Source organism: Leucopleurus acutus, assembly GCF_964270905.1.
Source record: "Leucopleurus acutus genome assembly, chromosome: 18".
Classification (NCBI taxonomy): Eukaryota; Metazoa; Chordata; class Mammalia; order Artiodactyla; family Delphinidae; genus Leucopleurus; species Leucopleurus acutus.
Genome location: NC_139160.1, coordinates 64,889,362 through 64,907,287, shown reverse-complemented (window position 1 = coordinate 64,907,287; position 17,926 = coordinate 64,889,362). Strand labels below are relative to the sequence as shown.

General features: G+C 36.2%; 1 protein-coding gene across 1 annotated transcript in view; it reads left to right on the top strand.

Annotated features, from left to right (window-relative positions):
- Nucleotides 1-17,926, top strand: part of UGGT2 (UDP-glucose glycoprotein glucosyltransferase 2) — a 165,240-nt gene that overhangs the window by 55,749 nt on the left and 91,565 nt on the right. The window contains exons 12-15 of the mRNA XM_082859577.1: nucleotides 3,730-3,880; nucleotides 13,275-13,394; nucleotides 14,259-14,344; nucleotides 14,893-15,028. Of these exons, the coding sequence (XP_082715703.1) occupies nucleotides 3,730-3,880; nucleotides 13,275-13,394; nucleotides 14,259-14,344; nucleotides 14,893-15,028 (493 nt within the window). The remainder of the gene's footprint in view (nucleotides 1-3,729; nucleotides 3,881-13,274; nucleotides 13,395-14,258; nucleotides 14,345-14,892; nucleotides 15,029-17,926) is intronic.

The window sequence follows — 17,926 nt, the reverse complement described above, 5'->3', positions numbered from 1 at the left end:
CTTTAGTTCAGATATTCAGTTTTAATTGAATTCAATTTGCTTTTATTGAACTTAAATTAAGCGTTCATTTGTTTCATTTTCTTAGCACCTTGGAAATATATTTGAAAACACAGGGAAGATTGAGAAGTAGGGTTCAAGTGGGGCTTTTATCTTTATTTAGTTGAATTTTTGGACCTAATCTTGGGAAAATACTAATCTGAGATATAAAGGCCAAATACTACAAATAGAGAAGAGCAGTTGTCAGCTCCTGGCAGTAAACTTTAGAGGACAGAAATTACATTTGTGCTCAAGAACAGTGAAAATAGATTTAAAAGAGGGCAGAAATGGTAGGTAGATTTTGGAAAGTTCTCTGTGGCAGTGTATGGGGAAATTTTCATAACAGGAACATTGTGACGTGTAACTTGGAAAGGCTACAGGTTATTCAAGAGATAGAGCCCCCTGGGCTTCTCCACCTGGTAATCAGTGATCTGCAGGGCGTGTGATACATTTTTGTTCCTCGTTGATCGGATCACTAGTTAAAACTACTATAATTCCCTTAAAAGAGAAAAAAGAAAATATGTGAGGATATTTATATCTTCTGACATTTTTAGCACAAAATAAAAAATCAAAGAAAGAAGTTCTCAGGAAGGATCAGAGCATGTAGAATCGAAAGTGTGAAAAGGTTGATGAATGAAAGAAAATGATTCAGGAAAGAGGAGAGGAAGGAAATGTCCTATTAAGTTATATCCTGGATCTGGAGAGAGGTGCTTTGCAACCAGTACTTTAACATTGTCGATTTGGGGAGAGAAAGTGAAGGGGGAATTATTTTTCTCTTTCTTCCTGTCTCCTACCCTTGTCGCGTTTTGGGTTGTAGAGCTGGTACCACGCCCACACCCTAACCCTTCTTCCTCTGATCCCGGAGGAGCCAGAGCCTCCATGCCTCAGTGTCAGGTCAGCCCAGGTTCACACAGGCTGTGTCCAAGCCCAGCTCTCACCCCCAGGGAGACTAGGACAGTAGGAGGGAGTGGCAATGACCAGGGAAAAAGGCAGGTAGGACTGAGGAAATTTGAGGAGTTCCATAAATGTGTTTTATGTATCTACCTTAGATGCATTTGCCTGAGAGCTACTTAATAGTCACCCCAGCCACAGAATGGACCAGACTCTGGTCAGGTCCAAGTGCTCAAGAAACTGACTCTGGTACATACTGGATGTTACTCATTTTGACAGCCAGCCTGTTCCTGCTTGAGTAATATCACTACAGTATAACTACCAGAAAGATAGAGGTAACAAAGGTGTCTTGATATTCGCACTTGTGGAGTTTTTCTATATCTTAATAAAGTTGTCTGGCTCACAGTTCTTTTGAGCTCTGGATTACATATGTATTTGTAATGCAAGCAACATTAAAATTCAATATTATAAAATCAATTCAATATTAAAATTCGATTTGGTTAATATCTGAAAGCCTACTATGCTGTAGAGACTGCTAGATATCAGGGGTGTCGTGGTGAACAAGACAGAAACGTCTTGCTTAAGCAAAATTTACAGTCTAGGAGGGTAACTGATATTAAATAATTGTATTATGATAAGGTTTGTAAAAGATGACGTGCAGTGCTTTGAGAGCTTTTAACTCCAGGGATTTAAACTTGTTCTTGATGGAACGTGGGGACAGTGCATATGAGATTTCTTCAAGGAGGTGATATTTAAGGATGAATCAGGCAAAGTGGGGAGTTGAGGTTCTGCAAGCATGACATATTTGAGAAGAATGCATTGTCTAGTATGGCCGGACTCTGCAGTGAGGAAGAATTAGAAGAAGCTTAGGTCGCACAGGTGGGCAAAGATCAGATTGTGAAACCAGGGTCTGGGTTTTGGCCTTTTGTCTCAAGGGCAGGAGAAGCCAGTGAAGGCTTCTAAGCAAATTTAAAGATAGTGACTATTTAAAAGGAGAAAGCATGAGAGGTTATTTAACAATCCAGAGATATAAGTTTTCCTGATAAATAAACCTAGCGTATTTCAAGAACCAGATATTTTCTATTGGTATCCAAAATTCAAGATTTGAGAAGAGCAAGGAGGAAACTAATGCTTGTTGAGGGCAACTGTGTGCTCAGTAAATTCATTTAATCGTAATACCCTATCAAGTGATTATTACTATTCTCTTTTTTATTGATGGGGAAACAAAGACTCAGATCTCACATAAAGATAGGGACATAGCTAGCAAGTAGTTGCAGGATTTGAAATTTCATGCCCTTTTCAACGTATCACAGTATGTAACTCTATCTAGTTTTTCTATTGGTGGTTTTCCTTGGAAACTAGGTTGTGATAACAAAGATGATCGTTACAGAGGCTATGAGGAATATTATAATTCTGTCACACAAAAGTCAATAAGATCAATAGGCATCATAAAATTTTTTAAATGGAGAGAACATTGGCAATACCATCCAAAATTCTTATTTTACAAATGAGAAAATTTAGACTCAAGGAATTAAGAACTTCAAGAAGCCCCACATGAAGAAGTAGTGTTATAGCTCTGACTAAATCTTACTATGATATTCAACCTAGTACTCTTTTTATCACGCTCATCTTCTAATAGATGTGGGGGGAGGGGGTAGAAACTCTCCTTTGTAAAGCAGTGGTCAGAGCTGTCTAGGATACAGACATGCTGAGCTGATGTCATACAGAGCAGCTTGAAATACTTCTAAAACAGCCTTCTTAACAGTTTAGATATTAGATCTCTGCTTTTTAAATGTAGATCTCTATTGTCCTCCCCGAGAACTGTACTCTAAAGTCCATATATTGCTTTATTCTAATTCTTTTCATTTCTGAAAGGTGAAGTGATTTCCATGAATGGATTTTTGAATGAAGCACTTAGGTTAAATAAATATAAATTTTAACACTTGGTTTCAAAAAGTAATAATCAAAATTCCTCCTTGCCTAGTAGATTTTTACCTTCTCAAACATGAACATGAACATGCTTTACCATACTCTGTACAGCCTTATCCGTCTTTGCAGATACAGGGAAGCACTGCGTGCCTATAGCCTTCACGTCCCGGCTCTTCCACTCTACTGGCTGAGTGACTGGGCAGGAGGCTTCACCTCTCTGAGCCTCATTGGTGTCGCTTGAGACTTCCTGAGGTTGTTCTGAGACACAGAATGAACTTGATAAACAGTAGTTTAAAGAATCAAACTGCCCTAACTTTTTGTCAGTAGGGTTATTTATTGATGTTGTTACTTTTAGCAGTAATACTTTCAAACATGTTTAAGAGCTATCAAATTATTATTATATATGTAATTAGAAATTTTAGTATGTATTCTCAACAGATGTGAACTTTCATACTTTAATGGGGTTTCCCCTGCATTAAAATTTTATATTTTAGGTCCTGTTTGAGTTTACCTTGTTTTTATAGTAGCTTTATCAAAAGAGCGACCTACTGTATTTTTTCCTTTCATTTTTGACCTGCCCAGTGGTGAGTATATCCTCACTTCTTTAGTGAAGAGTATAATAAATATACCTTGTTGTCTTATCCTTTAAATAAGAAGATTTTGTTACCACTTTAAAAAAAACCTCAGCATAAGTTTACCCTGGATAACTAGACTCCTTGTCTTATTTGTTAATGAGTTTAATAGTGTATTTTCCTGCTATTAATAAAAATACCAGTGAAACTTGTTTCTAATGCTTTGAGAAATCTATAAACTTTACAGGATTTAATAAAAAATTTTGGCAAAACAAAACATTTCTTTTCTTTAAACATAAAGCCTTTTGGATATGCTGAAACTAGAAGGAAAAGTGATGAATGGCCTTCGCAATCTTGGGATCAAAGAAGAACATATGAGCAAATTTTTAAAGTTAAGCTCGCCTGATTGGGACGATACCTATGCCTTAGATATTAGACATCCTTCCATAATGGTAAGTATGCATGTAATTCCTCGCTTTAAAACCTTTAGTAGACTTCAGAGTTAACATAATACCAAATATTGGCAGACTTTAGAGTAAATGTAAGCATTTTGAAAGATGTTGTAGGAGAACTCAGTGAGAAGAAAAAGTTAAAACTACAGACTCATCCCCTCTCACCCTTACATCTTCTTTCCCCTTCCTGGTATTCTCTGTACTTCCTCACGAGAATATCTACTCAGCTCCTTCACTATCCTTTCCAGCTTTAAAGATAAAAACAAGTGCGAACAACAGAATAACCACATGAGCAACAACAAAATACCAAATGGGTAAAATCTGAGGAATATACGAATACCACCTTATATAATGGAAATCTTGCCTAACCATTTGCAGTGGCCTCCTAATGTTCGGTCCACGTATTATAGCCTAAGTGAATTTTTTTGGAAATCTGATCACATCACTTTCCCTTGCTTAAAGCACAAAAAAAGTCCATCATATGGCCTAATAGGTGTAAATGGCCTACTTCCTCCTCTCATATCTTAAACTATGATATATTCTTTTTTACCACTCTCCCTTATCCCGTGCTTGGAAAGCAGTTCTTCCTCTCTTTATCCAGTTGACCCCTACTCTCTTTTCAGACTTCAGCTCCAAAACATACTTCCTGAGAGAAGCTTTCCTTAACTATCCGAAGTAGACGATTATTTCAAATACGCATTGTGTCAAGGAATCCTCAAGTTCACCCTCAGGTTCAGTGGGTTTGCTAAAAGGACTGACAAGGCCTGGAAGTTGTTATACTCATGGTTACGATTTATTAGAGCAAAAGAATACCAAGCAGTATCAGAAGCAGAAAGGGCATGGGGTGAAGTCCAGAGGAAACCAAGTACAAGCTTCCAGGAGGTGCTCCTAGTGGAGCTGTGCAGGACATGCTGAATTGGATGTGTGACATTCCGTGCAAAGTGCTGCCTACTAGGGGAGCTGGCTTGAGCCTGCGAGTTCAGGGGTTTTAAGAGGGGTCTGGCACTTGAGCATATAGTGGCCATGTGGCTGATGTTAGTCACTGAAACTCCAGACCCTGAGAGAAAAAGCAGGTATTCATTATAAATCATATCGTTTGTAAAAACTCTGTACAAACTGCTAGAGCATGCAGCAGGCCCCCAGCGTGCAAAACACTCTTTATCAGTCAGAACATTCCAAGAGCTCAACTCCCAGGAGCCAACCTAGAGACCCTTTATCAGGAACACAGGCCCTTCTGGGGAATGTGCAAGGTGTGGGCAACCCAGGCTTGCTGACTTAATCCCCTCTCTCTCTCTCTCTCTCTCTCTCTCTCTCTCTCTCTCTCTCTCTCTCTTTCTCTCTCTTTCTCTCTCTTTCTCTCTCTTTCTCTCTCTTTCTCTTCTCTCTCTCTCTCTCTCTCTCTCTCTCACTCACTCACACACACACACACACGTGTGTGTATGTATGTATCTATATTTATTATGTTATAGAACTACCAATCGCTCTGTGTACTTAGCACAGTTATAATTTTACATTTATCCTGTGGTTCTTTGTGATGTCTTTGTTTCTTACTTGACTATATAAAACTTCATGAAGGTAGGAATTTTTTCCATTTTTTCTCTCACCATTATATCCCTGGCTGTAGTAGGTACTCAATAAATATAAATATTCCTTGAATGAATAAGTAAATACTTATCTCAGACCAACATAAAGCATAATTTTAACAGTGAAACTCCGGAAGCATTCCAGTCAGAACATAATATAAGTATGTTCATTCACTGATATGATTTAACATTATTATAAAAAGTATTAACTATTAGAAATGAGAAAATAAAAATGTTGCATGACATAAGATTATGTAACTAAAACTCCTTAAGGGAAGAATTTATAATTAATAAGAGATTTTAGTAATATGGGTTTGAAGTAACTGTAAACAGATCAAAAGCTTTTTTCCCAAAAACCACTTGGAAGACATAATGATTTATTCATAATAACATAAAAATTTAAATACCCTGATAATATCTTAATAACTACTATGTGATAAAATAGTCTTAATAACTAATAATAAAAACTACAACTTAACTGATGAGTTAGAAAAGAAGGGTAAAAGGACACATGGAGAGTGTTAATTGGCATAGCCTTTTAAAAAATTATGGCTGCGGTGCTGTTAAGAAACTGTTCATATATACTTGAGCTAGTAATTTCACTGGAAACTTCCATAAAGAAGTAGGAAATGGAGAAAAATCGTTATATCCAAAGATATGATCATTACTGCATATTTTTGAAACAACTAGAAATGAGTTAGCTATAAACAGAAATGTTGTAAGTTGTATAACCACACAATTATTATTCAGAGATCAAAATTATGTTTATAGATATGTTTTAATAACCAGGGATAATGACTATGTCCTCATGTAAATAAAAAATATAGATTTATATGATATCATCATGTGAAAAGATAGAGGATCAGAAGGAAATCTATCAAAATATTAAGTTACTAATGGGTGATGCGGTTTGGTCGGTATTTTTTTTCATGCTTTTCTGTAAATTTCAGATTTTAACAATGGGCATTATTATATGATCAGGAAAAAAAAGTTTTTAAGGGAAAAAAACATAACTTCACTGGACGTCATACTGTTTGTTTTCCTGTAGAAATTTAAGGGATTCGCTCTGAAGTGTTGCAGTTGTTACAGTTACTTTTGTCCTGTGGGAACAGCCGTCCCACTTATAGACCTAGTCCACCATCCAAGAATCATGGAACAATAACAGCACCAAAGAACTACCGTATTCCCTGAACATCAGAGACCTCAGACTGAGGACAAACCACATATGTTATTAATTAGTTACCATCGTATTTTCTAGAACAATTTTCTAAATGATTTGTTTGTTGATACTGTTTTTTTACTACTCTTTAGACCATATTCTCTCATTAGCTAGATTTTACTCTTTCTTGGATATCTTTAAACTCTATAGCAGATATCTTTTCTAATAATGTTTTATCAGGAAAAGGAATGACCATGTTAGTAATCTTAATACTTTGTGCCTTTTATTTTAAGCATTTATGCTTTTGATCATTTCTAGAAGGATGCTGAGAGTAAGTCACACTGTTAAAATGAGGGAAGTAATTTTCAAGGCTATTCTGGACATAAGAAATAGACCTGTAAAGAAACTGTCCAGCTGCATTTATAAAGTAACATCCTGATCCGCTAAGGTTGGCCGTGGAAGACAGTCACTCACATGGGGGGAGCAGCCCTGATGCTGTTCCCATTGCCTCCACCGCCCACAGAGTCGCAAAGGCTCCTCCTATACTGCTATAAAGTCTCCTTTCTTGCCCAACTCTTCGACTCCTTCGGGCGGCTTTTTACAAGGAACTTCTATCTGAGAGTGTCATGAAGTAATTTTTATTGAGATAAAATATAAATAAGATAATGCTTTTTTAACCATTTTAAGTGTGTAATCCATTGGCATTAAGTAGATTCACAGTCTCGTCCAACCATCACCATTATCCATTTCCAGAACTTTTTCATTATTTCAAATAGGAACCCATTCCCTTCTCCTCTAAGTCCCCGGTAACCTCTGTTCTACTTTTTGTCTCTATGAATTTCCTATTCTAAGTACTTCATGTGAGGTTAATCATACAGTATTTGTCCATTTATGCCTGGCTTATTTCACTAGGCATAATGTTTTCAGTGTTCATCCGTATTGTAGCATGTATCAGAATTTCATTCCTTTTTAAAACTAATAATTTTTAAAGGATCTTTTTTACATACTATTAAGGGAAGCTTCGTGTCTCAATTAAATGCTTCTGTTTTTCCACTTGGAAAGTGCCTGCCTGAGTAGAAAATTGTTTCTGAGGCTTTATTCTCTAGATACCTTAAAAAAATCAACTGGCACAAATGCAGAGCTCTGAGGTCTCGGTACTCTTCAGCTTGGTCTGTTAGAGCAGCAAAATTAGCTCACACATTAGCTTTATTTTTGTTTCATAGCATTTGCTACCACCCAATATGATATGTATTTGTTTATAATAATCTTCCAGTGGAATGTAAGTGCCACAAAAACCAGGACTTTGTTAAATATCTTCAACATACATCACGTCCTATTGAATAGGAAGCACTCCAAAAAAGATCATTGACTATCTTAATGTCAAAACAGAGTTATTCATGAATGAAAGCAATACTTTGCTTTTAATTCTTTTTCCCCTGGATCTGTCTCCCCACTTACTTTTTATCTTTACAGAGAAAGCTGAGGCCCTGAGTTAAATCACTTCTGACCTCTGTGTTTATACCCTCCCCCTCAAAAAATCTTGGTGGTTTATTTCTTAAAAGTCTAATTGGCAGTTAAGTAAGAATCTGAGGTTCATTGGTATTCTTCCATCCCTGATTTACCATTCCAGCTTTCTCTGTCTCAGACATCAGGAATCACCTCAGGTGTCACTGGAATTTTGTTAAGAGTCAGTAAAAACAATCATAGGATTATATGTTTGGCTCCTTTGGATTATAATTTCTTTTCAGTTCACTGTGCCAGACCACGAACAGTGACAGAGGCTTTGGTCATATTCTAGCAAAACTACCCCTGCAACTATTTTCTGTACTGTGATGTTGATGATGTAGCCGTATTCCTGGGGCGTTTATTATAACTTTCTTTAATTTTCTTTAATGTTCCCAAGTCACTCTAGCCACTTGTCATTATATAAAAACAATTCTGATTTTTTGTTATTGTCACCAAGATGATAGTGATATGATTTTTTTTAAAAAGGCACCAGTAGGCACAGGTAGGGCTTATAAGTTCTTTATCTAAGAGTGTAACTTGCCAACCACAGTGGATCCCACAGTCATAAAGGCAAGTTTCCCTGTCCACGTCCAGTCATGGTGTTGTAAATCAGTTGACTATAGACATGTGGGTTTATTTCTGGGCTTTCAGTTCAATTCTGTTGATCTGTATCTTATCCTTATGCCAGCACCACACTGTTTTTTTTGTTTTTTTTTTTTTTACTGTAGCTTTGTAGTAACTTTAAATATCGGGAATTTTGAGTCCTCCAACTTTATTCTTCTTTTTTAAGATTGTCTTGGCATCCTTGCACCTTTCCCTTTCATTATGAATTATGGAATCAGCTTGTCCATTTCTGTTAAAAAGAAAAAAAAGACAGCTGGAATTTTTATTGAGATTTTGTTGAATCTATAGATCAATTTAAGGAATATTGCTATTGAAATATATTACATCTTCCAGTCCATGAACATGGGATGCCTTTCCATTTATTTAGGTCTGCTTTAATTTCTTACAACAATGTTTTGTAGCTTTCAGTGTAAGTCTCAGACTTGTTAAATTATTTCTAAGTATTTTACCCTTTTTTATGTCCCTATAAATGGAATTGTTTTCTTATGTTTAATTTAGGATTTTTCATTGCCTTTTTTGTTGTTGTTGAAAACTGGACATCTTGAATATTGTATTGTGGCACTTCTGGAAGTCAGATTCTCACCCCTCCCCAGGGTTTGTTATTGCTGTTTGCTGTTGTTTTTGTTATTTGTTTAGTGACTAATTTTATAAAGTCTGTATTCTTTTTCATGTGTGGCCACAGAAGTGTCTGTTATGTTAGCCTAGTCATCTGCTAAGTATTGGACAGAGATTTACTTACACGCCTCGAACCAGAAAATCTCCCAGTCTTTGCACGGGGGCTCTGTGTGTGTGGCACATGGAAAGAGGGGGAGCAGCACACGCTAAACATTCAATCAGGTGGTCTGCATCTCTGCATTAGCCTTCAGTTCTTGTTTGCATAGGGCTTGGAAGTCAGCCAGGGGTGAGAAGAACGTAGGGCCTTCTCAGGTCTTTCCTGAGCATGCACGTGTTCCTGGGCATGCACGTGGCCTTGTAGATTTCCAGGAATACGTCAGAACCTCTCAAAGCCCTGTTTCCCAAAACATCTCATTCCCCAGCCTTTCCTCACTAAGTTTGTGGTTACTCTATTGTGCGTCCCAGCTATTTTCTGTTGTCTCAGGAGTGACTAAAACATTTGCCTGTAAATGTTTTCCATAAATCAGAGTAGCAGCTTTAACACTACTAGGCGAATCACAAGTTAGGCAGGATAAAGGCAAGACTTTTCAGAAGGTTTTCTAGGGAGTCACCAGACAGTTCAAACAAAAAGTTACAATTCATTCAGAATAAAGTCCATTCTACTGCTTCTGGTAATATTGGTACTGGAATGTGAGCTGTCATTTTCAAGGCTACTGATTAGCTTGGGAGCAGGAGATGGGACTTAGGTAAGTTATAATGCCACACATCTCAGTGTTCTTACTGAGATGCAGCCATTTTTCTTGAATAAACACTCTCAGCGTTGCTGCAAGCTTTTGGTTAGTTTTCATGGTTCTGAAAATACTCATTCCCACAGATTTTCTAGTTTTTCCATTTTCTGTGTAAGGACGGAGTTTTGGAGTTCCTTACTCAGCCATTTTAGCTAATGTCACTCCCCAAAGAGAGCCCAGAAGATCTGAACTTTTAAGTTCTTTGCTTCTCTCAGAGAGAGAGTCAGCCTCTAACAGCATGACCCATTATGTGATTATTTGTTGACCTGTATAGCTCCGTGGATGTTCAGGAAATTGTCTTCCAGGTTCTAATCTATAAATGACAGTATCTTTTTTTCAGTATCTTGGAAGCCTAGTAGATAGAAAGGCCCGAGTTATGACCAACAGAATGGATGGAGGTAGATCACTGGAGTGTCAGTGCCAGTTCTGCATGCGAATTTGTGAGGCGCTCTTCCAGTTACTGTTGCTGCTTTTGTGTATTCACCTGAGACTGGGGAAAGGGGCAGTTCAGTGTCTGTGGGCCTACTCAATGTGATTTCCAGTGTTGTCTCAGTAGTTCTCCAAAATGGATCCACGTATTACCTCAATCACTTCCCCCAAAACCCATGGCTGTAAATTAGGCCATTTCTCTAGCTTTCTAACTTTAGTATTTGTGATAAGAATCACGTAGGGCACTTGTTTTAAAAGGGGATGATTCAGTAGGCCTGAAGTGGCACCAGGGAATCTTCATATTGAATAAACACGTGCAGCTGTTTTGATCCACATTAGAAATGACTCTATCTCCAGTCATTAATTCAAGTTCAGTGGGACTGATACACAGAGCATAATGCCAGTTTATCACTTTAAGTAGAAAATACAACTCACCACCAAGGGGATCAGATATTCACATCCTCTACGTGGCGCCACCTTCTCCTCTGACCCAGGATTCCCGCAGGAGAACAGTTAACTCATCTAGACGTTGCTGACTGAGTCTACTGCAAGTTGCAGTTCTCACAGGATCCCCGGCCTACTGTGAGGGTCTTTAGAACCCTTCCCATTACCTTCACATCTTGGCAAGCATTACCTCAGAAACATAAATAAGAGACAGTACTACTGATTTTTCCAGGGAGACTAAAGTTCTCCCCTCTATCTCAGTACCACCAAGACAAACTTTAGTGGAAAAAAGCTAATCCCAGAACCCATCATACTTGTTAGCCACTAAAATAGAAATTGTTACAACTGTCAACTGTCATTTATAGACGAGGATGTCTGAAACCGAGTTAACTCCTTCTCTGCTTTCCTGTCCTCTCCTCTGGAAAAGCCTACTTCTTAGAGCTTAATGTCTCTCTGCTGATACAGTGTTCCTCTCTGAAAGCCATGAATTACCCTAGATTTCTCCCTCCTCTTCATCCCTCTTTGTGTGTGTCTCTTAATTCTGCCTTCTCTCTAAAACCACTGCCTCTGGCTTAGGTAAGCCCTGCAGAAATTCATGTCTAGATTAGTGCAAAAGCCTCCTCGTTTCTTCAGGTATTGCGTTGTCCCATTTGTCCTCTCCTCTCTGACTTTGAGCTACAGGTACGTTAGACCTTTTGCCTGTGTCACTCATCTCTCTTACACTTTGTTTTGATTTTGCATTATTTTTGTTTGCTTTAGTTAATATACATTCTGTTGATCTGTCATCCTGTTTCCTAATCCCTGTCTCTTCTTTTGTGTCCGGTCTGCAGTTAAAACCACCTGATAAGTTCATCCATTTCTTAATTACGGACACTGTTTTAAATTCTGCAATATCCCTTTGGTTCTTTTTTTTTAATAGGTTTTAGTTCTCTGTTAAAAGTTTCCATCTTTCCACCTATTTTTGTTCTTTTTAAAATGTATATGAATTGTTATTTTAAAGTCCTTGCCTAAGTCCCTTTCTGTTTGTTTTTTTTTCTCCTGCATTTTGATGTTTGGTCCTTTTCTTTTTGTATGACGGTTTTTGGTAAGAACCAGAAGTTGCTGATGAAAAGTTATAGAAGCAAAGAATTGTAAGGTCTGTTCTGGCAGTCCAGGTACCAGACGCTTACTTCATTCTGTTGAGGCTTGATTTTAGGCTGTGTGAGAGTTCTTCTATTTTGTGTCTTACTCCTAGCGTCTGGCCCTACTGGTTCTCTAATGAAAGTGCAGTGTTTAGCAAAGTCCTTCCACCTTGAACTCCAACCTCTGTCTCTTCAGTAACATGTTATGCCTGCAGCTTCAACCTCCGCGTTTCTGTTTTCTCCTGGCCTTTTTGCGGGGGGAGGCGTGTTGCCATGTGTATGTGTAGATGAGTAGTCAGCAAATGAGAGGAGTTTCTGCAGAGATTTCTTTGGTTTCTTCTCTGCGGTTTCCTCCTCTGCTGGACTTGCCCCCATCTCACATCTCATCAGTTTGGCAGCCCTAACTTTCTCTTCTGTCTTTCCCAATATGTAGGAAATATATCTTCCCCACACTGGGACAGCGCAATATGACTGTCACTCTCTGTTGGAATTCTCTTCCTCCAGGCTGCAATTTGGAAAATGCCCCCAGCAACAAAGTTGAGGAGCTTTCCTCGTCTGCCTCCTGCTTTCAAGGATTGTAACTCCTCAGTTGTTAATTGTTGGTTGACCCCTACCTCCATGCCTCTAGACAGTGCTTTTCTCTACCTTTTGTCATTGTTTTGGGGTGGGGGGGGAAAGGCTAGTCTAATACAAGCTATTCCATCTTTATTAGAACTGGACGTCCAAAATGTCGGTTTTAAACATTTAACTTTTGTTAAGTCGTTTTATTTTCCTTATGTCCAAGCTTTTAAATTTTAGAGGAAAGGTAAATGACCTCATTGCCTCCTGTACCTTAAATGGTTTATCGGAGTAATTTTTATACAATTTTATTTTTTAGTATGAAAAACAAACATATGAGTTAAATGGAGTCAGTTGTTTCGGAAGGGGAAGGCTTAATGTAGAAGGCTATGGGAATGTAAAATTTTTGCACATATATGTTCCTTAAAGAATGTTCAACTAGCTTCTTAATCAGAAATGTAGAAAATCTTGTGTATATTTCACTTGCTGTTTGACAGAGTGAAATCCGGCTTTGAAAATGATCTAAGTATTAATATAGCTTTCACAGATTTCTGGATTCTTTTCTAGTGGATTAATGACTTAGAAACTGATGATTTGTATGTTATGTGGCCTTCAAGTTGCCAGGAACTCTTGAAGCCAGTGTCCCCTGGAAGTATACCTTTCATAAGGCGTAATTTTCATAATTTGGTAAGTTTTATACTTTGAAATTTTGTATACATCTTTTATAAAGATATCACCATTCTTTTTGGACTACCCTGCTCTTGGTAAATAGGCATGTGAGTAATAAGGAAAGGAGTATTTGCCTGATGCAACAAGCTTGAGGTGGCATGGCTGACTAGGTATCAAAAGCTAGCAGTGTCACATAACCTGCCTTTTATTATTTAACCCTCATGTGCTTTTATAATACCATCATTAAATTGATGGGTTACTGTTATATTTTCTAAAAGCAATTTATGATCGAACTTTTCTTCCTTCTTTATTATAAAGAACTAATTTAAGTACATTTCAGGGAAAAATACATAAATACTACTATGTCATCTGTGATATAAATGTTCATTATTACAATGTTAAATAACCTTATAGAACTTTGTAATGTGGAGAAAACACCTAGGGCTTTATATTTTTTTCACATAGGAATTGAATATCTTAGTTCCTACAGCAGATGTTAATGCTGTTATTTTTTGGATCAAAATTCAATTTCTATTTCCTTTTTTAAAAAACTCATCACAGAAAATCCAACGAACACTTAGAATAAGGTATTTCACTTCTTGTAAAAAAATATTTACTTAGTGCTGTGCTTCAAAAAGAGGATGAATAACCTGATTAAATTTCGGGTATTATATTTTGGTGTGTAGCTTTTAGAAATTTGTAAACTGTGAAATTCTTTCTTATGTATGTTCCTCAAAATTCTTTAAAATTGCTAGAAAATTTAAAAAATTGTACCTTGAATTTCATGCTTTTAGCTACAGAAATTAGATTAAGTTTCAATTTCATGAAAATTATGAAGTGTTAAAACAAAATGGTGATTATAGTCTATCTACTTTTTTTTAGGTTCTGTTTATTGATCCGGCTCAAGAATATACCGTGGACTTTATAAAACTTGCTGAACTTTTCTTTTATCATAAAATTCCTCTTAGGTAATTATCAATTTATAACAGACTGTCAACTGAAGGAAATCCAGTGATGTTCATGTTGTGTCACACGGAGTGTCAATGTTGAATTCAAAGTGATGGTCATCTCTAGTGCCTGACACGACATAGCTGTGTGCTGTGAAAAATCATACACCTTTATGGTCGACTCCATTAATCAGAGCTGCTTGGTAGTCTTGTTTACCCTGTTACCTTCCTGAGAGAATGATTGTCACTTGGGTACTTAAGGATGGGTCCATTTTCCGTGGTCGTGTTAGGAGTACACTTCCCTCCACTTTTTCTTTCTGGAAAAAAATAGCTATTTGATAATGTCACCACCAGAGAGAGTTTTACATTTTGGAGGAATCGAACAGAGATGAGGATTTTGGTGAAAAGGCATTACAAATCAAAGCTTTTCAAATAATAATACTCCCCTTTACCCCAGGTACTAACACATTCCCTCCATCTAGATGTTCTAGTCTAATAATATTTAAAAATCGTGGTTTATTGTGGTTCAAGAGGTAGTTGTAACATCTCTCATTCATCTTCTTTCCTAGAATTGGTTTTGTGTTCATTGTTAATACAGATGATGAAGTTGATGGAAAAAATGATGCTGGAGTTGCTCTTTGGCGAGCTTTCAACTATATTGCAGAAGAGCATGGTGTATCACAAGCATTTATTTCCATAGTGCACGTGAGTTGATGTACTACATATAATTTCTTTAGGATGTTTAGTGGTTTTTGCATTACTATAATTATTATTATTTTAACATTTCAAAGTTTATAAAAACTATCATGGGGATTAGTACACATGATGAATTTGATTCTTGCAGCTCCCAACTGGAGTACATAATATTGTCCCCATTTTATAAATGAGGCTCTGCCCAAATCTATGGATTTATTTAGGTTTACCCAACCAATAAAGGAACTTAAATTGTATATATAAATTTAGAGGAAGCATATTAATAGAAAATCATTAGTAAGGGAAGAATTCTTGAGCTGGGTTTGGAATAAAATCATGAATAGAAAAGATTATTTCAAACTTAAATGTTCTAAATGACAAAGTATATAGAGACTTCCTAGAGAATTTCAAAGGAGGAAGAAAACTTCACAACAGCAAATTGGTGTCAAAATGGTAAGATTGATGCTGAGTCTGACAAAGAGACTATAAGAAATGTCAGAAATTGGTAAGAACCTTATTTAGGAAAAACAAGAGGTAAGAAGATTATTTTATAATGGAGGGTTTGAAACTCTCTTATGGCTCATAATGGAAATATAAATGTATTAAAGAGCTATACTGTTGTTATCAAGAAAGTCAGGTTATAGCTTTAAACAACTATTCATTTTTGTATTTATTATTCTTTGGCTTGTCAACCATTATTCTAACAGGGAATGGTTCTTCTTCAAACTGAAAATGAAATTACCGAAGCAGTGTAAATTTCCTGCCCTGTTTCTGGAGCTCCCACGAAAACCACTAAATACTTCACTGAGTCATTGTCCTGAGGTATAGAAGTTACCTACACTTCAGTGACTTGGGGATACACTGTATTCTGTAAAATAGTACCATGGAATAAGTGTCAATATTATATCTCAGTCTATTAGTTTTACTGATTGGTGTAAGAGTTTATAAGGGATTCAGTCAAATTGACTTAAATCTTTTATTAAAGTCCACCTACCTCACTGTGAAAGGATCAGTATGATATTCAACACTAAGAAACTTCAAGACCTTCCAAAATTATCTTTACCTTAATTATTTATAATTGAGACCTAAATTACCTTAATTATCTCTACTTAATATCTCTTCTTTGAGCATTTTGTAGTAGACATTAATTTGCACATGATGGCATATTTGTCAGTACCTTACCTTTTGAATTATCTACTGTGATGTTCAGCACAGTACTGTAATCTCTTGGAAAACTGAATTGCACTTGAAACCATATGATTCAGTACAAAGCAGCATAAAAGTAGGTATTGAATATGTGCAATAGCCTATAAGTTGTGCTAAACGATGAAGAAGAAGGAAAAATCAGTGAGGAGGAGATATTTAGAGAAAGCAGTTAGAATCCACTGGGGTCTGAAGGGTCAGATTGTTCATAGTTTTTCAAACTGTATATGCTTGTGACCACCAAATTTTTATATCCCATAGAAAGGTAAAACGTTGTTGAGTTAACGTTCTGTTGGGAGAGTATTATATCCATTAGATCACTTAGCTTCACTAATTTAGAATAATTTGAGCAAAATCTTGTCTTTTAGTAAAATACGTGAATTATAAATTCTCTTTAATACTGTTTCGTTACTTTCAATGAGCAAATTATTATATTTAAATTAATTTGAAAATACAGTATCAGGAGAGAGGAAGAATATAACAGAAGGCCAAAGTCATAATAACAGTGTATGAAAGTTATTGAAATATATTGGAGAATTATGGTAGAGTAAGTACATTATTTGTAGTAAAATGATCTTACTTTGTATCTCAGCTCTACTGCATAGTGACTATACAGACATACAAGTAGTTTAATTTTCTCTCCCTACCTTACAACATTCAGATTCAAAAGTATATGTTACATACTTAATGAATATTTGATGAATTCAGTTAGAGAATGTAAAAGCACTTTAAGACTTTAACTTTTGGCCACAATGGAGTAACAAACAATAGATTAGCCATCCTACAGTAAGCACTTATAAAACTGAACAAAATACATGATATAAGTCTGTTTTCAGATGTTCAACAAGAAGCAACAAGGACTGTGATCCTTGGAAAAAGGTAAAATAATGATATTCACAGAAAAAGAATTTCTGGCCACCTAAAAAGAAACACTAAAAGGAAATGACACCAGATGGTAACTCACATCTACGGGAAGAAATGAAATGGCAACTGTAAATAAAATGTAAATATATAGATAAATACAGAAGGCTTATGAATATATTTTTCTCTTTAAATTACACAAGATTTAATGAAACATAAATTCTAACTTACTTAGAGGTAATACATGTGACAATAATTGTACAAAGTAGAATGAAATGGATCTATTTTAAATTCTATGTTTTGTAATTAGGATTAATAGGAAGTAGATTGTGGTAAGTTCCAATGTATATTGTAATTACTGGAGTAACCACAAAGAAAATAAATTTAAAAATCGTTTAAAAATCAAAAGAAGAATCGAAATGGCACTCTAAGAATTATCTCAAGCACAAAAGAAGACAGTAAAGGAAGAATCAATAAACAAAAGACACATATATAGAAAACAAATAGCAAAATGGCACAAGTTAATCCACCCATACCAATACTTATGTTAAGTATGAGTAAATTAAACTTAAGCATACTAGAAGAATGGATAAAGAAAGGTGGGAAATTATTCACAAGCCAAGTATTCAACAATCAAGAAGAAATGGATAAATTGCTAGAAATATACAACCTACCAAGACTGAATCATAAGGAAATAGAAAATCTGAACAGACCAATTCCTAGTAAGGAGATTGAATCAGGGATCAAAAACCTCCCAACAAAGAAAACCCAGGACCAGATGGCTTCATTGGCAAATTCTACAAAACATTTAAAGACAGGTTGATACCAATCCTTATCAAACTTTTC